The following is a 27028-nucleotide window of genomic DNA, read 5'->3' as shown; positions in this document are numbered from 1 at the left end:
TTTAAAATATATGATTCTGTTACAGAATACTAATATGGGATGTTACGAAAATCAAATGGAATCTTTGATCTGTTGTCCCACATCTTTTGGCCTTTACGGTAAAGGAAACTGACAATTAGTAATGAAATGAAATTTCTAATTTGACGTTGCATTGTTATGCCCTGTACGTTAAAGGAGACGGTTGATAAGTGAATGTGAATGGTTATACGAAGAATTGGTCAAAGGAGTATGTGGGAAGGATCGAGAGAACCCCGAGAAAATCCATGGACACGATATCGCTCATCACTCTCTCCCATGACCTGGAAATGAAGCAGGGATCTCTTACACAAGAGGTGAACGCTCTACCACAGACACCGTACCCCTAGAAATGCTACTAAAACACTGGCAATTTCAATGATTGATTCTGTAAATGGGAGGGTGAAGTTATCAATAAATAAAATAAAATAATAAACATTAGTAGTATGATGTTGCATACTGCTAAGAATGCTAGAATTCTTTTCACCACTGTACCTGTACATGTTCTAGGGTGGATTATTATATTAACAGCTACAAAATACAGATTCTTAAAAATGATAATCGACAACTTCACGAAAAAAAATACCGCATTGTGGACACACGTAACATTACTCCATCAAAATAGATTTCCTTTTTTACGTTCCAACAAGTTTTGTTTAACCACAACTTTACTCATAATAATAATAATAATTATTATATATATATCGAACTGATAAAATGCACAGAACCGTAATTTATTTATTTTCACTAAGCGTGGACTTCCAGTTAACACGTTCCGTTATGTACAAGTTTCTTTGCAATCTTAGTCTACTGTTAGTGTGTGTGCGTCCGGTAACAAACTATTTATTCAACATTGAGTATATTTAATTTCACAAAAGAAACAACAACTGGGTAAATGAAGTAATAGATCTATTATTACTTATTTCTGTCACTGGTGATAAGGTATGAAATGCAAACCACAGAAACTTACCCTAGTCGTCCGTAGGCCTTGCTGTAAGCTGGATCTAATGCCAGTGCCATTCTCGAGTCACGGATTGCTGCATGGTGGTCGCCTAATTTTGTGTGTGCTGCTGCTCTATTACAGAAGAATATGGCGTTTCTATTGTCTAAGTTAATTGCCCTGCAACAAAGGAAATGTCTCAATTTTCAGATAGAAATATCATTCTTCACTAAATATGTTACATTTTAAAATTCAATGCTATGGAAGTTTACTACATTTTCTACGAATTAAAGACTTCGCCAGTATCTACACAATTCTTGCTAAAGCCACTCGAAGTAGATTAATCTGTATATATATATATTTTTTTTCGTACAAAAGTACGCTGTCGAGTTACTCCTCAATGCAAGTTTCTAGATATTCTCTGAAACATCTTTGTGCAGTTGTTTTCCACGTTATTCCTCCGTCATATTGCCTTGAATTCGTCATACCGATTGTATTGTGGTAGGAGCTAGTACCACACGTTCTCGGAGAGGGATCTGGCAACACTCCTAGCCACGTGCTGCCCACTACCTATAAAGTGCAGTGCAAGCATAACTCGCCCTCCTTCTTCGTCTTGGTTACGAGTCCGGCAGGCAGCAGCGGAGGAGGCGGCCCATAGAAGAGCCTAGTGACATGAAGTTTAGGAAGGTTCTGCGTTCCTTGTGAATCCTAGTTTGAAATGTGTTAGTGCAAAGTGACAGTGCTAAACTTGTGTAAGAAGATATCGATGGGTATCTGCACAAAGGTGATATGTCCATTTTTCTTCGAAAATCAAGTTTTGACTGATATGGATAATGCCCGAAGTATTTTTGCCATTGGTGCACATTACATTAAAACAAAAGAACCTCCAGTAAATATTCCATTAATAAAAACAAAGTTTTACACGAACCTCTGATTTGTGAGATGCATTGAATGTTGTCACCTGCAAAAATTACGGCATGGACATATCACCTTTGTCCGTATACCCATCGATATTATAATCAACAAAGTGAACATATTTCTTGTTTGTTTATTCAAGTTAGCATCCCTTTCCATTACCAAGGCTATATGAGATGACCTATAATTTCAGAAGAAGTTCCTAGACTCCTACTGGGCGCCTCCCCAGTTCCCGGATAGGGGAAGTTCCTCCGGATATGGTGGATACTGAATTTTACAAGGGTGCACCAAAACTAGCACTGCTGCCTTGCAGTTAGTGAAGGGATTCACAAAGGTTATGGGAGGAAAACCTAAACAGAAAACTCCTGGTCCTCCAGGTTGGAGGTTGAGCGAAAGCCTAACAAGTCGTCCTCAGAAAACAATCTTACGAAGCCAAAGGGATTAGAAGGCCGGAGGGATTTAACGGATCGGACAAAGCGACGCAAACGGATTGAAGAGTTAAGATCAGCAATATGGAATAAACTAACACTAAACAGACCAGGCTCATTAAAGTAGTAAAAGAAGAAGTAGGAAAATGCTAAATAGTAATCACGGCATTACAAAAAATAAGATGGAAAGGCTCAAATGTAATAGACAGACAAATTCAAGATTTTCTAAGTGGAGCACTTACTAAAAACTACGGAACTGGTTTGCTAGTAAATAAGAAAGTGAAGCACTTGATGATAGGATTCGAACCAATTAATGGAAGAATTAGCACCTTAAGGGTAAAAGTGCGATTCTTCAATATAAAATTAATATGTGTACAATCCGCAGCAAAAAACCTGCAACATGAGAATGTAAGTTTATTGTGAAACAACGAAGGTTTTTGCTCCAAAATAAGTGTACAGGGAAGGACGCCGAGGTTTCTGTGGCGTGATTCGTGCCACTTAGACGTTATGTTGATTCCCTACGCTGTTAGGCGTAATTTCACATTAAACTTACATGCTCATGTTGCAGTTTTTTTGCTGCGGACTGTACATGTACCAGCAGAAGGCGAATCAGAAAATAAATTTTATGAAGAACTAGAACACACACATGATAAAATCGCAAAACATGGTGTAAAAGTGATGCTAGGAGACTTAAACGCAAAGATCGGGAAAGAAAAAATGAAATCTTTGAGTTTTACGTCCCACGGTTATGCCGGTTAGGCTAAAGGAGACGGTGATAATGAGAGATGAGTGAAATGGTGGAATGAAGAAAGTGGGAGGAAACGGGAGTACCCCGAGAAAACCCACGAGCACGATGTTTGTCCACCACAAAGTTCACTTGGCGGGGGCTGGGATCGAACCCGGGACCCCAAGCACCAGAGGTGAACGCTCTACCACTGAAAGATCGGGAAAGAAGAAATATATAAACCAACAATAGGCTCAAATAGCCTACAAGACAAAACAATGACAATGGTAATAGATTTTGCAACGAACAAAAGAATAGCAATAAGTAGCACATACTTCCCACATTAAGTCTCCTGTCCCCTCCACATACCATATCAACGATTCCCCTATCACACATTCTGCTAGTCATAACGACCTTGGTGTCATCTTTGATTCAAAACTCACCTTCTCTGACCACATCTCCTCAATACTAAAGAATTCAATGCGCATGTTGGGACTTCTTTATCGATTCACCGAACTACGCACTGTTTCTTCATTAGCAACTTTTTATAAGACATTAATAGCGCCCAAGATCGAATACTGCTCTCCCATATGGGCCATGGCAGCACCTACACATCTCTCCAGACTTGATTCTGTTCTCAATTTCTTCATCGCTATAGTCCGTTTTCGTGTTCCTGCACTTCGAATATTATCTAAGAAGGAGCTCTTGCGACATCTTAATATTCAGACTCCTGAAGTACGCAGAATTATCTCTGACCTGAAATATCTACATAAAATAGTTAATGGAAGCTTAAGATCGGAAATATTACTTCAGGAACTATCCTTACGTGTCCCTTCCCGCATCACCCGGAATACCCACCTATTCCATCTTGCCCGTCCTAGGTTGGCTGTTATATCGAGGTCTCTTTTTTATAGAATACCAAACTGTTATAATCAAGTAACAACTGATGTGGACATTTTTTCGAGCTACCCAGTGTTTGAAAGAGCAATTAAACGAGCTTTGACGGAATAGTTTTACTTTTACATTCTTTTTCCTATGTTGTTGTTATTGTTGTCTTGTTTTTTTTTTCTTTCTTTTGTTAGCATGTCCCTGTGTAAAATGGCAAAGTTATGCTGTATCTGGGAATTTGTTCAATAAATAAATAAATAAAAATAAATAAATAAATAAATAAATAAGAAAATACACGAACGTACATGGCAATCACCAAATATGAAAACAATTAACCCAATTGACCATATACTAATACAGGGTGTCTACTAAATGTTCGTTTTTAAATTCCAGGTTTTATCAAGGTTTTCAAGGTTTATTTTTCCTTTTTTTGCAGGTCTATTCAGTAGAGTGACATTTATTGTAACACGTATAAGTTAATGCAATTTTATATAGTTCTTAACAAAAACTGGTTATAATTAGAAAATGCATATGGCAAGTGATAGTTTCTTTAAGTGACAAGATGAAAAGAAAAAACTGACTGAATGTAGGTTCTCAAAACATTTTACACAATAAAATGTTTAATTAATATATCCCCTACCAGAAGGCCGGTTGAGAAAAATGTGCAGTAGCTTTAAATATCCTAATGTAGGAATACTATACAGGGGTGAACCTTAATTAAACCGACTAACTTCGGGAAATGATTCTCGGCACCCAAACAAGAAAAAAAAAAATCCTCTTTAACTCTTCTCCAGGGCGCATAGTTTCCGAGCTAAAAGGTGCCGAAAGTGTGAAAAATGAACTTCCGACGCCTATATTTCCAAAATTATCCAAAGTAGAGAGTGCTGCTTAAAATCTCACAAAGGAAATCATATGTTCAGAACAGATAAGACTTCCTTAAAGAGATATTAAGCTGCACTCTCTACATCTACATTCCTACTTTCCAAAAACATTCACCGCTTGCACCCTGCTCACGTCTGTCTGTCTTTCTCAACTACGTCTCCACTGAATAAGTTATTATTGGCTTTTAACTTATGCTGTAGTATATATATTGGTGAGGTGAGGTGATTTTGAGTTTAACGTCCCGATCAGCAGCAAGGCTATATGAGACGTGGACCTACTGATTAACGTGGAATCCGAACCACATGAAGTATATATATTGGCTTTTAACTTATGCTGTACTATATAACTTTCTTGCATTTTACAAAAATACACTTATTCCATACCAATCCCAAAAATAATACCGGGAAGTTTTAAAATTGTTTTTAAAATACGTATCCCAATAATACGTATTTTAAAAACAATTTTAAAACTTCCAGGTTCCTCATCCAATTCCAGGCTATTTCCAGGTTTTCCAGGTCCAAAAGTAAATTCCAGGCTAATTCCAGGTTTTCAAGGTTTTCCAGGTCAGTAGACACCCTGTAATAGACAAAGGACATGGCACTGATATAATTGGATGTAACAGAAGAGTGGAATGCGAATCAAACCACTATTTAAAAGGGATAAGATACAGACAAAAAATTGCAATAAATACAAGGCAAACACAAAAAGAAACAGGAAAGACTCATTGTACAAGCTCTCCAGGATAATAAGTAAATAATATACATATAAAAGTACAAGAATATAGAAGAGACAAGCACACTGAAAATAGTACAATAGAAGAGAAATGGCAAAAACTAGGAGACATAATAGCAGAAACAGCAGAAGAAATATTAAACGAACAAAGAAGGAATAGTATGATGAGGAATGTAAGCAAATAACAAAAGACAGAAACATAGCCAAACAGAAACTTTTCAAAGGAAAACAAGACAATAAATGAATACCAAGGAAAAAGAATGGTCAAAAAATATGTAGAGAAAAGAAAAGACAATGGAGGAGCAAAACTTACAAGCAAGGTTTTCCATCCGATTTACGTGAAACTCCTGGAGTGAAGAAAAAAATCACAAGTAGAACATACGTTTTTTTTTTTAAATCGGTCAATGTGAGGGATGAAGGAGGTAAACACCCTCCTAAACTGCGAACATTTGGCAATATGACACCAAGTAGGAAGGCCATATCGAGCAACGCACTCTATCGATTTGCTAGACTCTTTTAAAATTCGTAAAGGGAGAAACAATAAGTGGAAAACATTGTACTAGTAGTCGATACGTCTGGCAAATGGTGATCAATTACGAATATTGTGTCATCATCTGCATGCAATGTGAGAAGTGCTATTAATTCCTGTTGTTATGGAGAGATTTAAGAAAAACAATAGATGAATATCTAGTAAATATTGGCCAACGTAAGAAATAAGATCGGAATTCATTACAACAGTTTGAATTATCGTTTGTACCTGTTTTAGAAAGCAATATCTTGAGTGTTTAGAGTATCGTTACATCACACGATACTTGAAATTAAATGGTAATTACAAACAATTCATAACACAATTGGTCACTAAATTTAATTCGTTTTATCCTTGATAAGCGTGTTACAAGTGGAATGTTATCTCGTATTAATAAAAAGACAATCGCTCCACAGCAAAGCGTCTATCAGAGCGATATGTTCAAGTACAAGTGTACCGATAAGTAGTTGTTGTTGTTGATTTTGAGTTTTTAACGTCCCGTTCAGCAGCGAGGCTATATGAGACGTGGACCTACTGATTAACGTGGAATCCGAACCACTTGAGCTCCCGCCGGGTGTACCGATAAGTTATCAGTGAACAATGGTCAATGTGTTAATCGTATGCCTTGTGCCCTATATATCATCGATGACGTGCACTGAACGCTGTATTATATATATTCACAATAAGGTATGCTTATCATTATGTTTATTGGGCCGTAGTAAGTCAAAGCTTTAGGGTCCTATACAAAATGCGTGTAAACCCATTAAATGTCATTCGTCTACTTGCAGCTATTGTAGACATTCCAGAACATCTCCAAACAGGGCAGACACACATTGTAAACTACCTCCGGGAATTGATCAATCACACTGCAGATGGAGCCTTGCCAATATATAACGAAGACGTTACTGTACACTTTGATTTGAATAAGGATGTCATGGAACCAAATGCCATCACCGACTCAGGAGAAGTGGATGAAACTTACGAGGAATATGTGTGAAGGAGAGCATCGGGACCTGCTGTAATGAGTGGTAAGTCTGTGGAAGAGTGGAAAACGAAAGAGGTTGTCATTACAGTCCGTTATGCGACACTACAAGAGAGTAACGTACCGAAATGAGTCCTGCAGTTGGGGAAAGCAAGTCTGTTCAGGTGCAACACACAAGGACAAATTGCGTGAGGTGTCGCTCGCCTTGCTTCAGAATTTCAAATCGCTGTCGGTGCACATTCACCGCTGCATGACGTAGATCTGCAGCGGTGAGCTCTCCAGGCAAGACAGGAACATTACGTCGCTTCATTTACGGCCTCAGAAACGTAGTTGTGAGCATTTAAGCGAGCGCTCAATATTGTTTCACGTAAAGTGACCAAACTTATAGCTGTTTTTTAACATTAGTCAAGGTGTATCCCTTAACGGCGTAACTAGTTATGGTCTTCTTAACAGGTGTAGTATTGCGTATGTTCGCAGTTTATGTGGGTGCTTACCAACTTCATTTCCCACGTTGACCGAGGAAAAACAAAAATGTCCTACTTTTGATTCCTTTATTCACTGCAGGAGTTTCAAGTAAATCGGAGTGTGACACTTGGAAAACCTTGCTTGTTAGAAGAAAACAGAAGAATATGTAAAGGGAAAAAAGTGAGAGAAACATATAAAAGAACAGAAAAACTAAAAAAGGGATTCCAACCGCATACTACATATTGTAAAACTAAAGACGGCGAACTAATAGGTGATGAAGGAGGAGGACTGAAAAGATGACATGAATACTAGAAAGAACTATTAAAGAATGAAGCAGATAATACACAGCAAGATGATCCAGAAGAAGACAAACTAGGAAGAAGAATTTGAAGAACCGATATATAAGGAAATGATGCAAGCAATCCAAGAAATGAAAAATAATTAAGGTGACAGAAGATCTTATAACACTAGAATTAATCAAGAATGGAAAGGATGAATTATGTAAGGAAATTATGAAATAGTAAAAGAACTATGGAAGATGATGATGCCAGAAGGTTGGAAAACAGCACTAATCTGCCCTATACATAAGAAAAATTATAAAATGAATTGTAACAATTACAGAGGAATCTCCCTACTAGATGTGGTTTATAAATTATTAACAAAAATAATAGCAAAAAGATTACAACCTTATACAGACGATACTAGGAGAGCATCAGTGTGAAAATGAAATGAAATCTTTAAGTTTTACGTCCCACGGTTATGCCGGTTAGGCTAAAGGAGACGGTGATGATGAGAGATGAGTGAAATGGTGGAATGAAGAAAGTGGGAGGAAACGGGAGAGTCCCGAGAAAACCCACGGGCACGGTGTTTGTCCACCACAAAGTCCACACGGCGCGAGCTGGGAGCATCGGTGTGAATTCAGGAAACAAAGAGCAACAATGGATCACATGTTTGCAATCACAAACATATTAGAGAAATCACCAAATATAACTTAACAGTAACTTTCCATCGATTTGAAGCAAACATTTGACTCTAGATAGGAAGGCACTACACAGTATACTTAAGGAGTTCAAAATAACAAATAAATTGATATGTTTAATACGTATGACGAAGAACGATAGCAAAGCAAAAGTCAAAATACAGAATAAAACAACAGAACAGTTCTAAATCAATTAAAGACTTAGACAAGAAGACTCACTATCTACTCAACTATTTAACAAAACTAGAGAAAGCAATACGAACAATAGATATGAACAGAAGGGGAACCATATTCAATAGAACACAATGTTCATCTGTCATCTGAAGATGATGTGAATATTATTAGTAGACAGGAGAAATACCTGATAAGAAAAATGGAACAGATGCGAGAGAAAGCTGGAAAGATAGGATTAAAAGTAAACCAAAGTAAGGCCAAGTACAAGATAAATACCTGATACAAAATAAGATTCAAAAATGTAATAGAACTTGACGTAAGAGGACAATAATATGAAGGAGTACAGGAATTCAAATATCTACGCACAATAATCAATAACAACAACGAAATAAAAATAAAAGCAAGAATAACAGCAGGAAACAAATGCTACTACTCATTAACAAACCTACTAAAGTCAAAATCTATATCTAGAAAAAAAAAAAGTGCAAGACAGTTATTAGACCAGTCATAATGTATGGATCAGAAGCATGACATCAACAACCAAAATGGAAGAGCAATTAAGATGTGAAAGAAAGATACTAAGGGAGATGTATGGGCTCAATTACTAAGGGAGATGTATGCGAAAATGGAATATGGAGGATAAGAACAAACGCAGTGTTAGAACTACTATATAATAATAGTGATATCGTAACTGAAATAAACAAAGGTAGATTAAAGATGGTTGAGACATCTAGAACGCATGGAAGACCATAGAGGAGTGAAAGAAATCTACATGGGAACTCTCGAAGGAAGAAGAAGCATCGGGAGACAGGAACTTAGATGGCTGAACGATGTACTGAATGACTTAAAGAAGAGAATAACGGCATGGAGAAGTAAAGCAAAGAACAGAGAATAGATATATATTCTGAAGGAGATCCAAGTCCTACAAGGCAAGGTATAGTTTAAAGTAAAATCCAAACCAACTTAATGCGCTCAACGCTCTCTCATCAAGGATCAAACCCAATATTCTGAGCACCAAAGACGCGCGCATTGATCATTTATTCTTTTAATATAACCGGCCCAGTACCACTTCAGTGCCTTTATTTCCACGATATTATCTCATCTTTCTGAATTATCTAATTGTTTCCTCTTTTTGCGGGTAATCCCTAACATATCTTTTCATGCCTCATTATGTAGCCCGAAAACTGTTAATGTCTGATTTTGTTAGTATAGAAGTCTCCATTTCCAATCTGGTCGTCAAAGCAGATAGGATCGTCTATTTAGTATTCTCCGTTCGAAATACACTGGCAGTTTACTTGTTAACATGATACTGTTCCAGTCAGTTTGGAAGATACATTAATTTCTTCTTTAGTGTTGCCATCATATTCTGCCTAGATAGGCGGAGGTATTAAATTATAATTTAGTATTTTTAACTTCTACCCTTCGTATTATTGCTGAACAACACTTACTCCTTTTTCAAATTAAGCTCTTCTGCCTTACCTTGCAGTTGTTTGATGACTGAACAAGCAGCAAAACAAAGATTTGGGACAGGTTTCCCCTTTACACTCATCCGAATGGTCCTACCTCAAATATACATACAAACTCCAGCATATTTTTAAAAGTTTCTGAGAAACATACTCACTGTCACTATCGTATCATCTTTCCGATATTTTTTTTTATTGGATATTCGATAGTTATTAATAACCTTTACGCAGGATTCTTCGGCACGCCTAGTTTTATTTATTTAAGCAACTTCCATTCTGTGAGGCCAACTAATAATACAATTAAAAACAATAAACAATGAAAAAGGAGTAGAAGGGTGATGACCAGAGGTAATCCATCCTGGTGAAACTGTAGAACCCTCGATCAATTTCAGTCAAGACGGCCAATCACTGGCTTACAAAGACCGAAATCTCAAGAACATTGCTAACAATTAACTTACGTCTGCTTGGTGTTTAATAGCATTGATACCCGCCGAAATCTTCACTGAATTCAATGCTTTTCCGTAGTCAATTAATGCAAAACATGGTAATTCACACTAGTTTTGACTTTTCTTACCAGTTTTCTCACTACCTAAACATGACCTATAATGTCATATTTACCATTAAATCTAGACTAAAATAATGTGGAAGGAAACGGCCTGCTGAGAGGTTAGATTTTGCCTGTTCTGTAAACCCGCCTCTGTAACGGATTCAAGGCTTGGTAGTGGTTTAGAGCCCATGTTAACAATATCCTATCCTTCATAATCTCGGTGCTGCGTAAGGATTTAAATCAGAAACTAGAATTAAAATCTAGATTGTTCACTTGGTTGAGGGAGGGTTTCTAATTAGTGTATCAGTTCTTTCGTAAAAATATGTAAACTGGAGTGAGACAGGTATTTTCTTCTTTAAGCAATGTCTATTAAAAGTTCCCTTGCAAGAACACTTAATGTACACTTTCTAAAAAAAAATAAAAAAATAAAAAAATAAAATAAAATAAAATAAAATAAATAAAAAATAAAAAAAAATTAAAAAACCTATCAATCAAAAAACTTTTAACCAGCTGAAATGACTTCTTTACACCTAGGACTTCGGGCTCGAGAATGTTAACATTCACTGGAAATGAAATCTTTCAGTTTTACGTCCCACGATTATGCCGGCTAGGCTAAAGGAGACGGTGATGATAAGAAATGAATGAAGTGGTGGAATTAAGAAAGTAGAGGAAACGGGAGAACCCCGAGAAAACCCACGCACACGGTGTTCGTCCACCACAAAGTTCACTTGGCGTGAGCTGGTATCGAACCTGGAACCCCAAGCACTAGAGCAAATTCACTGCAGTTTTGGAAATTACCCATTCCAAATTAACTGCACAATCCAGCGCACGGTGGTGCAGGACGAGCAAAAAGCTGGTCAAAACCCAATTTTTGAAAACTGCGTTAGAAGGACACTGGTTTAGTGTATGGGTTAAGAAATATTCAAAGTTTGCTACATACAAAGAATGAACACGAGTTATATGTAATGGGTGAGTTAGAAAGGGTGGAAGTTAACCATTGTGAACATGTTTCTGAAACAGTTACCGATTGGAGTATTTGACATTCACGTTCATGGCTTCATTTCTAAGAATATGTGGTTACAAGGAACACATGTTATATATGGTACCAATATACCTCTCAAGCACTGCAACTGTCTAAAGTGGCTATGTAGTTTCTTCCATATGTACGTTTCCCCAAACAAAATGTTAATGTGACAAAATCTCATTTGTGTTAGCAGAAAATCCACAAATCTGCAGAGATTTAGTATAGTGCCCAGCGTTCCCCAGCGGAGTTGTTGAAATGACCTAAAAGAATAGTCCATGATAAATTGTTTTTCATGAAGTTTAGGTGCGGATATGTGCGAATTCGTGAAATACATGTTTCTTAGTGATTGTGTTTGGTGACAGTACACCGAAATTAATAATTCTTACTTTTTACTTGCTGGACGTCTATAGTTCATCATGAAGCTGAAACATATCCAGTTCTATGAGAAAATGATAGAAATGAAAGGTCATTGTCAGAGGGAGCAAACACGGCATGTCGAGACCTGGTTTTGACACAATTAGGCCTTGGTGATCACCCAGCTCACGTTAGTGAAGACATTCGAAGAACTGTTTCAAGATTTTGCAGCAAGTGTATCAAAAACTGTATAAGAGTTGCAGAAATCATGATATCTTTCTGAAGACATACAGAATGGCTTAATGGAGAACTCACGTTTACAGTCTAGAGACAGGTGGAACATCGTTCAAATCCTGGAGGTCGTCCATCAAAGGAGTTCAGAGAATCTTGTGATAGAACCAAACGGAGGAAAACGGAAGGCTTACGCGCATCTGCAAGTACATCGGAACTGGTCTTTGCTGCCAAAATGAGTCGTTGGGCATCAGGACAAGAAGATGCACCAAAAGTACTTCGTGAGGTTACAGAAACAGTTCCGACTAAAGCTTGTAAGATGAGGCAAGCGTTTATGAGCGCAAAGGACAGAGCATTTAACCCAAACCGTATATCAGGGAATAGGTGCTTCCATTATTTCTCGATGCTAAGTTAACCGAAAGCCAATACAACTGTCTACGTGTTGATGCAAAAACATGGAACGCAAACATTTATCCACGTTATCACCAATTACTCGCGGAAACATGAGATTCAGAAGCAGTTTATAGGAAAAGTAGGCCTTAATGTTGATAGATCCAAAGTAGGAGGTAGTGGAACAAGCAATGATAGGAACACTACTAGGAGATTTTTGCGGACCCACACCAATTTTTGCAATTAACGGGATTTCTGAAAAACTGATTACACGTTTCTCGGTGATACTATCTGTAATCAACTCTGTACTTGACGTTGATTCCAAGGCTTTAGACAGTTATGCACTGGAGACAGTCAAACTCTTTGTTCATCTTTACAGTTGATTCTGTATGCCTGCTAGTGTCTACAAAATATTTGTTCATGGTTCGGCTGTGATACAGAATGCCATTTTCCCAATAGATCAGCTTTCTGAAGAGACATAGCAGGCACGGAATAAAGACATACGAACATTTCGGGAAGATCACTTACGCAAATTATTTCGCACTATTACGAATCGGGACATGCTACATATGCTTCTGATTACTTGTGATCCCTTCCTTTCGAGTATCAGGTACGTGGCTACCGGAAAGAAAAGGCGGTGCTTGTCATACGAAGGACGACTGCTGTTGAAGACAAAGTGTAGAGAAGGAGCCAAAGCTAGGTTCAGCAGCCAAAATAATGAACAGTGTCTGTGACAGTGATGATTGACGTACAGGTGTTGTTGACAAAATCAATTCTCGTTTTTCTTTTTTGTGAGAGTGTAATGAAGACTTGTATGTATGAGTGAAGTGCAGATTATCATGTGTGAGTGTACTCACGTATTGCATACGAATACACAGTACTTTATTAGTGTTTACAAACATTTCCTACTAACTCTCTCCTGCAGATAGGACTAGTGCAACCGAACGATTAACGTGTTCGTTAATTCTTAATACCATAATTATACAATTCTCATATTTGGGACTTTAGAAGTATTTTGTACATTGTTATAACCAATTATAGGTTTTGACCAGGTTTTTGCTCATCTTGAACCACTGTGCAGCGGTTTAAAAAACACATCAGCCATACTACAATTATGCAATTAAATGAGGTGTTTGCATTTTGAATGTCAAGGACAACCTTATAATAAATTTTGTGCGTTTACATAAAACGGTTCAAAAGCAGGGTTGGCAAAAGCCATGGTGTTTATTGAAAAAACTAAAACACCAGTTTTTTTGTTTGTTTGTTTGTTTGTTTAAACCCCCTTTTTTTGTCTGTCTTTTGTTTAAATAATTTGCTTTATGTATTTATATCACATATGGACAGAAATAAGTTTGTTTCACCTTGCTGTCATTATGCAACAACCAGGTTATGCTGGAAAGGGTCACATAGGCTTAAAGCGGAATCCAAACGGCTTTTCGGCTTACGTCCGAGAGAAATTGTCCTCCATTTGAACTCGAAACCGGTACTAATTGGGCATAAATAAGATACGTTTGCCGACTCACTCACGAAGGACTCCTGATAAAAATACAGTGTACTGATTTTTACATACTTGTTAATATAATTGTCAAGAGTCATTTCAGAAGGACAAGATGAAAAACAGTTGCACAATTGAAACCATTATAAAGAATTACATATGGACAATTTCAAAATACTGTAATAGTCCAAGTTTGTTCACAACGACTTTTATTAGTACAAGTTAAAGAATTACGACGACTTAATTTGCATATCAGTAAGAAAAGTGAATTATGATACGAATTATTTGAGTCCAATTTGGCTATGACTCATTTAAACAAAAATACTACCAAAGAGACTTCTGATTTCAATAAATGCCTCTCGTGGGGTTTGTATGACCCTCCCCCCGCTCAAAAAAAAGTACGGTATTTCGATGTATTTTATCAATAGTAAACATTATTAAAACGAAACAATATTTAGAGTTTAAATTTACTTTTCCCCAAGCCCTTTAGTGTGGAATTCCAACTACATTCAAGTATTATTATTCTGTGTATGAAAACATTCTTTTATATATATATATATGCAATAGTTCTTTAATGTCAGAAGTACCTTCCATCTCTGAGATCTTCCAAATTGATTTTGTCGCCGTCCTCGCTCCTAAACATTGCATACTCAAAATGTCTGATATTTTATGTCCTGACAGGAAAGGCTTTTGGTAGCGTGAACTGGAAATTGTTGTTGGGAGTTCTAAAGAAGATTGAGTTGAAATGGCAAGATCGGGTATTCATGAGAAATATACATATGAACCAACAGGTAAGTGTTAGAATAGGGGAGGAAATGACAGAAGAGAATGCAACTGGAAGGGGAGTTCGATAAAGATGTTCTCTCTCGCCAACATTACTTAATATCGATGTAGAAGAGATAGTAAAACAAAGCCTGCAAAATGAAGATGGTATTTCCTTAGGAAATTGAATTAATAGGTATATACGGTTTGCAATGATATGGCGCTTGTTGCAGAAACTGAAAAGAAAATCAGTAAGATGTTAGATAACTTGAGTAAGGGCTATGAAGTGTAAGGGATTAAAATAAATGTTAGAAAGACAAAAGCCATAGTGACTGGAACAAGGCGGTCGATGTCAAATATAGAATTTTAATTTTATTAATAATAAAATATATATTTTATTAGTAATCAAATATAGAAGTGGGAGGGGAGAACATAGAACAGGTGACTAGTGTTAGATACTTGGATAGCATTATTAGTGATGACATGAAGTGCGAAGGTGAAATAAAACCAAGGAAAGGAATGGCGAAAGAAACCTTTAGAAGGAAGAAAAGTCTGTTTTGTGGATTCTTGGATAAAAAGTTGAGAAAAATACTAATAGAATGCTTTGTGTGGACTGTTCTACTGCATGGGGCAGAAACATGGGCATTACGCAAACGTGATGAAAAACGAATGGAAGCTTTCGAAATGTGAGTGTGCACAACGAGAAGAATTAGCTGTGCTGAGCGTAAAACGAATGAGAAGATGTTAGAAATGGTGAGGGAGAAAAGAACAATTTTAGATGTAATTGAAAAGAGGCAGAGAAACTGGTTGGGACATTCGATGAAAGATGTATCATGAGAGACGTACTAGAAGGTATGGTGGCAAGAAAGAGAAGATGGGGCGAAGGAGGCTACTACAGTTGATGAATCATATCAAAACAGAAAACTCGTACGTGAAGACGAAGAGGGCAGCTGAAGACCAACAGAATACCTATGATGCCCATGATAATAATGCTATGGTTGGAAGCAAATGATACTGCACAGTTCTTATTATTTATAAGAGGTCTTGACGAAAACTTATCTATTACTGAAGAATTAGCATGCTTGTAGTGGTTATGGTGAACTAAAGTCATATATATATATATTAAGTTTCTGGAAAGCATCTTAACTTTGAAAGGTCCTATACCTAAAACATACAATATTATGACAGATGGGGCACTAACTATGAAGGGGAAAAAATCTGGATCTGTTGGGATTTTAATCAAGGATATTGCAAGAACGGTGTTGTATCTACGTTGTGTTATACATCAAGACGCCCAGGCTTATTTACAGACAATTTCTTGACTCCATACAATCTGAAGTCTGAGGTACCATACTACTCGAAAGTACGGTGAATTAGCGCAGGACGCGTTTTCGAGAGCGAGTCTAACAGCTGAAAGACGAAAGTGTCCTTCTTCCTTGAGAAATAGTAGTCCGTAGAGAGTGAAATGCTGGAAAATGCTGTATTGCTTTCAAGCGCTATATTGCTGTTCACGCTTTGGATTTTTCACATATCTTTTTTGCCATATGAACAAACAGTGTCAAGGTGCAAGGACATAATCAACTGAGGCCATCTAGAATATCTGGAACCATTTCACAACTTTTATGCTACAACTTGTTCTGCTTATAAACCAGTTAGCTAAGAATGACTTGTCTCACTTCCTAAGGTAAAATTCAATAGACCCAGTGATAAAGGCCAAGCTTAGAAGCTGCGAGGATAGCCTGGGAAGACTTCATGGGGAATGTGAGCGAATATATCGAGACTACAGTACCGTTGAAAAAGACTTTTAATGTGAACTGTGAAATCGGATTTGCAACTTGAATCAATTGAGTTGCAATGTAACACTGAACTTAAACAGATCTTTCTCAAATGTCTCAAAATTAGTTCTACACATTCTTGTCGAAATCCAGTTTCCCAAATCTGGTATCTAACGCCCAGAATGTCACTGCTATGATTGCTTCATTCCATATATGAGCGGCTCGGGGAAGCATAATGAAACATAATGGTATGCAACATTTTCCATCTTAAGTAAACTGGGAAACGAGTTCACAATTTCCATGCTATTCAATGCAATGACATACCAAACAAGCTTCCCCTGCTTCCTGCAGGTACATTTCCGAAATTAACCTACATATACACTCTTCTATGGTTTATGCCCAACCGTTACGTCTAATAAGTCAATTTCACCGGAAGGGGAGCTAACCACTATGATCGCCCAAGCCACACACATGAGAGATGTATTAGAAACAAAGTGACAGATGAACATTTACATTACTTAATCAGTGCATCCCAGTTCAAATCACATTATGAAATACTTTTACAAATGTAGTCACAATTCCATTCATCACGTTCTCCTTCATAATATTTCATCCTTAATAGGGCTTAATGTTACAAGACTTTTTAAAAATGTATAATTGTTGTTTTTAATAAATTATACTAATCCACCTAAAGTTGTCTTTTTTTTGGAGGGGGGGGGGCGTTAATAAAAAAAATTGTCCCTCACTGTTATAAATGATTCAATTCTGCGACAACATTCTAAATTGTAGACAGTTATAATGCCTGCAACAGTACATTAGCAAAAACAATGAACTAAAAGTTATACTAGTTAATTTTCATAATTAAGCTTTCAATTAATATATTTGATTTCAAGAACAAACTCTTCTTTTCTTTGTGTGTGTGTGTTTCTGTGTACAGCTGATGGAAGGTGAGGGCAGAACGTCGCAACAAGAAGTGTAGAAAAGCAAATGAATGCAAAAGAACAGGATATTGCATAAAATCTGCCACTCAAATTTAGTTTTACAACTGTAGAACAAAGAATTGCTAAAAAAAAAATAGAAGCTAATTCTTTGCCCCCCCCCCCCAAAAAAAAAAAACATTCTTTATGGTTGGCCTTGGTATAACTTTTTTTCATCAAAAAAAAAAAAAAAAAAAATGATTTCTCCGACCCTTTACAATACTATATATGACCTACAAGAGCAAATGTGTGTGGTTATTCAGGACATTACAAATAAAAATGATCAAAATGTCATTTAAGGAATGCTTTACGAAGAACTTCATGTACTTGCAACACTTCATTTACGATCCATGTCTTTCAAAGCCAACGTAACTTTTCAGTCTGCATTCTTCCCTCAAAGTAATGGACCCTGTTTCGCAACCATATAGCACAAGATGCATAATTATCATTCTTAATTCAAATTCTTCCACATAATTCGCGAAGACTAGAGTTAGGACTGAATTAGTAATATTATTAAAGTGGAAGTTTATTTATATCACAGATTAGTTCCATAACTATAAAGAAATGACTATAATTGCAGAACTGTACAATACCTTTACCGTTCATAAATTAATATCACGTGGAGCCTCCATGTGCTGCAATCAGAGCCTCTATACGAAGTAGTATTGAATAAGTAAACGTTATGTGAGAATTTGAAAAACCTACTATTCGTTGTTTACATGCAAGTCCACAAGGCATCACACTACTGGAACAGTGAAGAACAAGGTGCTGCCGATCAGGGGAGGAAAACAGTGATATCCACTGTTTCTCGAAGAAGGCTTTGCATATTCCGGGATATACGGCCCATACATTGTCCTGCTGAAATACAACGATCAGGGTGGTCTGACGCATGGATATGAAGTCAGTTTCTAGAAATTCGCTGACGTAGCGGTCATTGGTAAAGTTGCGCTAAATGCGTAGCAGCCGAAATTTCATGTTGTATTCACAATGATCTCCCGCACCATCACACATGCTAATCGAATGCTACAATACCTGATAACTCCCGCTGGTAGATTGCGAAAACAAGTAAACAACGTTAACATTAAAATTACACTAGAGTTCCGTTTAACCGGATTTGATGGGATAGATGGTGTTTCGTCAGAACGAAGATTAGCTGCACCGAACTGAATAGAAATTTCAGCTGGCATGTGTGTCTTGACCTTTACAGTACAGCCAACGCATCGTACCAATGAAGTTACTCTTTGATAAATAACTGTTAAAAAAATAAAAACTCATTGTTGAAACTTAAAGAAAAGAAAGTCCCACGGAAGTGTTTTCTTTTTCTCGACTAGGTTACACGGGACTATCGTGTAATTGAGTAAAGAATGAATAAAATAAATAAAAGCTTTCGAAACTTACTTCGTATATAAATCCAGCGCCTCTTTGAATTTCTCTGACTTCATCAGGTTGTTACCTTCATTTTTGAGTTGCTCAGCTTTGGCTTTATCAGCTGCAGAAACCTCGTGCCTGAGAATCTCGGACGGCTGAAAAAAGTTGACAATATGAAAACTACAATCCTCTGAAACAATTCAGTAGTTGTTTCAAATAGTTAGCCAAATCAAATAGTTACGAAAATAATAATAATAATAATAATAATAATAATAATAATAATAATAATTAATAATAATAATAATAATATATTCATCAGCGTATTTATTCCATTAAAACCTACAGTTGACTGTACAATAAATGTTTCATTGGATTTTTTTTTTTTTTTTAATTTTTATTAACACAATATCAAAACAATCTCTTGTGCAACATCCTATATACGTAAGTGCAGTCAAGTATTTAGGTACACTGGGAAACTCATCCTGCTGTTCTAATTCATTAAAACACATTAAAGAACTGAAAGCAAGTAATACAGGTCTTAGTATTATTCCACTTCTGGATTCAATCATTGTCGTAAGTATTTTGTAATGATTGCCAGGTCACTATAGAAACTCTCATGGGCTATGCTCTCTGCTAAGCTCTTACGTCCCTTAGATGTGTTTTACCCCTCAAAAGCAGGACTTTGTGAACAAAATTACTTGGTAATTATTTACAGAACATGATTATGTTTCGATCCATTGAACGGGAAGAAAATTGGGCTAATTGCATATTAGCGTCAATTAACATTTCCACATTATCTACTGACCTGATTAGACAGGGAACTAGCACGAACTTCTCACGTCATAAGCATAAAATTTTTCACCTATCCAGCAGTAAGTGGACAAACGAAACTAAGAAATATAACTGTCTTACTAGTCAATAGGGTGGGCCGAATTTCAACTTTTTTTTGAAAATCGGTTCGGCTAAGCGGCTAAAGGGTGTCTTTTAGTGGCAAAGTGTGCCAGAATTTTTTTTTAGAATTTTTAGTCAACGCCTTCATGTGCCGCATCGAGGTTTTATGGAAAGTGTATGCAACCCGCATTACACGGTACAATATTTCACGTTTTTGGCTATGTAAAACACACACATTCCCGTCTTTTTCAGATTCAACCTTAGAGGTAGCTTGAACTATACCTAATTCACCTTTCCAAAGCCCACTTATGTGCAGTTGTTTGCTTAAATTGGCCAAATTTCAACGCTTAAGGCAAGAAGATTGCGTTTTTTTTTTTTTTTATTTGTATGTACAAAAATTGATTTATTTTGTTTAGCCTAAGAGTAGAGTTTATTTACTTATTTATTTATATTTTGCTGTAATGCAATTCATTATCAACATTCTCAATCATTTATTCTTTGTCCAAAATAACCCAGAACTCACCACGAGGAGGTGACTGCACTTCGAGTTTCACCCACTTTTAATTCCGTCCTCCCGCTCTGTCTAATTTTCTGCCATGGCCTTGCTTGCGTCATCACTTACTTGCTTTACTTTTCTATTTGGGATAGTCCTAGTGTTGGCATTTCCTTGCTAGAAATCACGACACAGCGTATGAATCTGTCGCGACTTGCCGGCCCATACACAAATTAAGAAGCTTGCGTTGCCAAACATACCATTCGCTCTACTGCTTGGGTATGGCATGGAAACGCAGTTATTTCTTCTCTGGGCAGTTTCACTAATCGCTAGTGCAGCAACTCAAGATGTAGGAGTCACTTAAACGGAGCGCAAAAACCTTGTATTGATAAAATTAAGATTATGAGTGAAAAGAGTAAATTCAGCGCAGCTGTTCAAGAAAATGACGACATAGCCCGAAAATCTGTTAGAAGAGTCTTCTTCGATGGAAGAAAAGACCAGACTCTAACGCAAGCGAAAAAAGGAAAACATTGGTATCGACGGCAGATCGAAGAACACTTAACAGTAGTGGAAGAACCAGGTTCAACATATTTGGGCAACGTCGTGCCGAAGTCTGGTAGTGGAGAGGACATCGCCGCGTCTATGTACGAATTTCTGGATGAAAACTGAACTGATCTATCAATGGTGGTAGCAGCTGGCTATGACGGTACACCAATCAATACGGGAAAATTTAAAGGGGCTCTACATTGTTTAAAAAAGAAAAAAAAAATCTAGAACTTCAATCAAGAAGAACTTATTTGCCTTCTTCAGGGAAATGAACTACCGCTTCGATACTTAATAAGGCATCTCGACGGGGGAGGATCGGGTCCAAAAATACTTTCGGGACCCATCCGAAGAAAGCTCGACAAGTGCGAGGAAGCGCCCTTTGTAAAATACCAAGCAATAAATCTTGACTGATTGGATGAATTCGCAAAAGTTGAAGACCTCAGTACGGACCAAAAATATTTACTAGCAATCTGCAGAGCAATTCACTCAGGATACTGTTCTTCAAACTTGGCGAACAAGAAACTCTGTCTAGTGATCCAGTCTCGTTGGCTCAACAAGGCATGTCGCATTCTTCGTTTGTACATTAGCACAGCGAGACTTTGCGAGGCATTCATGTGTCTTGTACAATATATCGTTATGGTGTATCCCCGGGTCTGGTTTACCATCCAGCAAAAGCCATCATGCTGTGAAGGACAGTGGCATTTATGGAATTTGGGACAGCTAGCCTAATTTCTACCTAAGCAGACAGTATTCTCTATGTTTTCCAATAATTCGCAGTTCTTAAAAGTAAAGTTTGACGCGGACGAATACTACGACATGGTGGAGTGGATGACCTTGTCCCCAGCAGAACCTCCGCTCACGAAGATGCTCTCCAACGACGAGATTGAAGAAAATATTTAGTCAGCTGCAATGCTAGAAGAAATAACTACGTTACCGTGCCATATCCAAGCAGTAGAGTGAATGATGGGATTGGTGACGCAGGCTTCCCCATCAGTGTGTGGGTCGGCAGGTTGTGATGGATTCATACGCTGTGCCTTGGTTTCTAGAAAGGGGATGCCAATATTCGGATGGATATAATACTATGCCATCTAGAAAAATAAAGCAAGTATGTGAGGACGCAAGCAAGTTAGGCCATGGCAGAAAATTAGACAGAACGGGAGGGCGGAACTTAAGGTGGGTGGAACTCGAAGTGCAGTTATCTCTTTATGATGAGTTCTGGGTTATTTTGGACAAAGAATAAATGATCGTGAATGTTGATAATGAATTGCATTAGAGGAAAAGATAAATAAATACATAAATATATATGTAAATAAACTACTCTAAGACTAAACCAAAATAAATCAATTCTTTTGTACATACAAATAAAAAAAAACTCAAACTTCTTGCCTTAAGCGTTGAAATTTTGCCAATTTAAGCAAAGAACTGCACTGCGAAGAACTAAGTGAGCTTTGAGAACGCGAATTAGGTTTAGTTCAAGCTGACCTTAAAGGAGCAGTTCGACTTAGAAATGCATTTTTTACAATTTATTTCCACTTGTAGAGTTGAAAATTCTAAAAGGAATGGTGTTTGTTTGATCGCGATACGTTCAGTCGTTAGCGAGTAACAGAGGAAGAAAGATTTTGTTATGACATCATAGGTGGGCAAGGAGCGAGAGCAGGCTTACATGCTACACAGTGCCAGGCATTTCGTTTGTGAGAGGTGCGGTGGCACGTTCTAAGTGCGGTTTCCCTTTCTAGAACTGACTGCAAAGACTTACAAATATCATCTGCAAGTAGAAAATGATATCTGATGGTGGGCTGTACAAAAGTTTTTATAATATTATAAAACGTATCCTATAAAGCATGAGTTCAGAGTTTCCAACAAAAAAAAAAAAAAAAAAAAAAAAAAAAAGTAAATAAATGGCGGACGAGATTGCTGCAACACCTAAGTACCTTTTCTTTAATCATTCTTCCGATTTCCAAACATAAGTATGTTCATTTTCACGTTTTGTTGCAATTTTTAACGCTGACCCTATAATTTCGTGCTTCAAGGTATGTACAGGAGCGTAACATATGAGGCAAAAATGAAATAACATCTGTAAAGTTTGCCAGAATACGAAAAACACTTCACCGGTTAAATTTATTTTATTCTCATAGCTGTCCGCGGAACAACTCTCATCACCCGTTTCATCATCATTGTCACATGATACAGAGAAATTAAACGATGGATCAATGTCTTGAGGAACAGTCATCGTCACTGATTCCTTCTACAAGCCGGTATATTTCACTCCCTAATTCACATTGTATAGCTTATTTCTAAAGCAGTATCTTCAGAATCATGAGTGACATCGTCTTTATTACCCTCTAATGCCTCGTCTTGACTACAACCATCAATTGCGTCTTGTACGATATTTGTACGTTGGTAACTGGACATAGATCGGTGCTTGTTTAATGGCTCGGATTTTAAACCTTTCAATAATATACTTGGAACAGCATTCTTTCTCAGTTTGCGTGTAAATAATTCTAGCATTTGCCAGAAGTGGATCTAGACGGTAAAAACTCAGGGGGGGGGGGGAGTCAGAACCCAGACTATGATATGATATGTATATCATGTTCACTAAAAACTTTCAAAAATATCTAAATAATAGCTTAAATCAAATTTGTCACTCAAAAACTGGGGGGGTTAGGCCCCCGGCCCCAGCCTAGATCTGCCACTGGCATTAACTTTTCTTTCAGTAAACTTGACTTTCGAAGGCAGGCTCGTCAAGATGTTTGGAACACGAGTGATTTTATTTAGTATATTTTTTCCCCCATTGATTTTCTTGGGCCATAATTTATATCGATCTGGTGATTTCTCACAACTTAGAAACGTAAGAAAAGATACTTTACGTCCTCAGTTTCAATTGCACAAGAATTACAATCGAAAACACAGCAGGTGTTAGGCATTTCTACTTCACTTCACAGACACAACACGCGCTGTACTAACACGCGTTTTCTACTTCACACTAGTGTTTCTTTCAGAAAAAAATCATTATTTTTACACAGTACTATTATATTTATTATGTTATAGACGTATTATTTTGGTCTCCTCCGGGGGAATCTCTCAGAGCTCCGGGAGACAGTGCCACCCTAAAAACATGTCTGGAAGAAACACTGTTTCGCACAACAAACGTAATTTCTGCTCTCTCTCTCTCTCTCTCTCTACTCTTTTTTATACTAATGCTATAGGAAAAACAACTAACAAAAACTTCCCTCAGAAATTCAACACAGAGCAAGACTGCTAACAAATCCAAAACACAATCTATTAAATCCAATGCACTATTAAAGGTTTATCAGCTGCGTACAAGGGAGTGGTTGCTGACTCACATTGAGTTTCTCGCGTCCCACCAATGACGTCAACATTTACGATTCATCAAAAACAAATGCCTGTAGAAGTTGAACGAGACGGCCTATCAAGATATAAAAAAATACGGGTCTCTTATTTTTTGTTTCTCTTTCTATTGCACCAAACTTATTTTTAACTCGAACTGCTCCTTTAAGGCTGAATCTAAAAGAACGAGAATATATGCGTTTTACACAGCCAAAAACATGAAATATTGTACTGTGTAGTGCGGGCTGCACACATTTTCCATAAAACCTCGATGCGGCACATGAAGGCGTTGACTAAAATTTCTGAAAAAAAAAAAAAAAAATCTGGCGCACTTTGCCCACTAAAAGACACCCTTTAACCGCTTCGCCGAATCAATTTTCGAGAAAAGTTGAAATTCGGCCCACCCTACTACTCAAACAGGAAGCTCTAACCAATCACGGGGTGACGTTTGACCCCCAATTGTGTAGAAATTTATGTCGCCAGATATATGACTAGGTTTCTGGCATTGGATGCGGAAATTGTTGGTGATTACTACAGTAACGAGAAAGACAAAATAGTCAGAAGTATCTCTGAATAAGACACGCCCTCTCTGACCAAACTTGTCACAAGATATATGACCAAATTAACGCTGAAATGTTGCATAATGTCTCTACTGATAAAGTACCATTCATAGGACAAAGAAATAGGACTCATTCTGAAATAAAACAAGAGTCAAATTTACCTAAGTGGGCGTGGTTTTAGATTTGATCAACACTTACAGTACAAGATATGTCTAGGTTTAGTGTTGAAATACCATAAGACGAAAGATAGGAAGCATTCTGAAATACGACAAGAGTTAAAGTTACCTAAAAGGGCGTGGCTCCAGACTTGATCAGAATTTACATTACAAGTTATATGACCACTGTTTGTGATGTTGGGTACAGAATTGATGCTCACTATTACAGTAACGAGTAAGTATCTCTGAATAAGACACGTTCCCTCTACCCAAATTCGACCGAAAGAATAAAGTGCGTCAAAAGATATATGGACCAAATGTACACTGATATTTTGCATGTTTTAGCAGTGATGAAATACCATAAATAAGTCAAAAGAATGGAAGTTTAAGAACAAACTTAGTTTAACTGTGATTTAAGTTTCATTTCAATAGCATGATATACATGAAATTACTTGTTGAATCTTAGGAGTGATGGTGAGCAACTCAAGCAGACTTAAAAAGGAGTGCTGGGAAGACGGTGCTACATTCGGAACGCCAATAAATCGAGTGAAGGTGTCAATTTTTGCATCTGATACAGTTAAGATGAAATGTACCAGAACACAGAAGTGAAGGTTCCGAATGGAATAATTGGAAGGATAAGTTTCTTAGATATGGCGAAGAAACTAGATCTCACTCAAACTCTTAAATAGCCTCTCTCTCCAATCTCATTATCATTGGCATATATAGAAGATCGTTGACTGAAATTGACTATCAGTTACTTCATCGTCTGAAGAAGAAAGCTGAACCTGCAACTCCCAAGCAGAACAAATGTCACCATCATCGATGACATATTTCTTCTTTATTCACCACCACAAAATCTTGCAGTAACGTATGGAATACTTTCAACTGTTATACTCATTCGTCTTTGTGTATTTACTCAGAATAATTTATGTCTAACCCTTCAAACAAGACGTAACAAGAGTTTATCGAAAGGAACAAACAGAATATGCTCGTACAAACTATTACGCAATACGAGGAAGTGAAGAGATGCGTCCTCGTGATTTTTCAAGAGTTATAAGAACTTCAAAATGGAGCTTATTCCATTTCTGACAGAAGACAAGAAAAATCTGAACAACTGTACACTTTTGGATGACAGAACCCCCTATGTTGCATTAGAAGTAGTGAGAGTTGTTTATAGAAAGAACATAGTACTACTGGAGGAACATTTATTCTGCCAGCATGACGAGGCAACCACACGGATGTTCTTCACTTGTATAGCTTTTGTGAGCAATCTACTGGAAACGTAGTTATACGTTCATCAGATACCTATGTTACGGCTACCTTTAATGGGAATTTGCATACTATCAGTAATAAGGCTTAAATGTGAATGAATTCTGGAACACAAACTAATATGCATCTTGTAAATGTATTTTCTATTGCTGAAAATCTTGGGTCTTCCATTTGTAACACTCCACGCTTTTATTGGTTGTGATTAAACAGCATCCTTTGCACGGAAAGGGAAAGTAAGACCTTTTGAACTTCTAGAGAGCACGAACATTCCAATTCTTTAGATAATTCTTCATCTGTTGCCGGGGAAATAAAATAAATTAAGAAAAAAAAAAAAAAAAAACTTCCCAGAGATTCGTATGTAGAACGTATGGATAAAAGAAATGTAATGACGTTAACAAAGCACGATTGAACATATTCTTCCGTAATATGTGACTGGAAACAATATAGCATTCGAGAACATAAAAGCAGATGACACACGATTATTTCCCCATATAGATCGGTACTGGAACAAAGAATTCTTAGGCACAATTACGTTAATCATACAGTGAAAAATGCGATGAATCCGGATCTAGTGCATCCTTTTGTGCCTGAGATTAGTAAATGGATGATTAGTAAGACTACATATCAATCTATATGGTTCACTGGAAGAAGCTGTCGCGACCCTTTACACGCTATCGGTGAGTCAGACGAGGATGAACGTTCCAGGATAATTCTTCTTCAGATGTATCAG

General features: G+C 37.2%; 1 protein-coding gene across 6 annotated transcripts in view; it reads right to left on the bottom strand.

Annotated features, from left to right (window-relative positions):
- Positions 1-27028, bottom strand: part of LOC145688160 (small glutamine-rich tetratricopeptide repeat-containing protein alpha-like) — a 140854-nt gene that overhangs the window by 90197 nt on the left and 23629 nt on the right. For all 6 annotated transcript variants that reach the window (XR_014131848.1, XR_014131849.1, XM_081761983.1 and 3 more), the window contains exons 3-4: positions 19067-19191; positions 986-1135 (exon numbers count right to left, since the gene is read on the bottom strand). Coding sequence is in view for 4 of the 6 variants with exons in the window: in XM_081761983.1 (XP_081618109.1) it covers positions 986-1135; positions 19067-19191 (275 nt within the window). In the remaining 2 variants the exon portion in view is untranslated. The remainder of the gene's footprint in view (positions 1-985; positions 1136-19066; positions 19192-27028) is intronic.

Source organism: Thermobia domestica, chromosome 6, assembly GCF_964235325.1.
Source record: "Thermobia domestica chromosome 6, izTheDome1.hap1.1, whole genome shotgun sequence".
NCBI classification, from domain to species: Eukaryota; Metazoa; Arthropoda; class Insecta; order Zygentoma; family Lepismatidae; genus Thermobia; species Thermobia domestica.
This window is presented reverse-complemented; position numbering and strand designations above follow the sequence as displayed.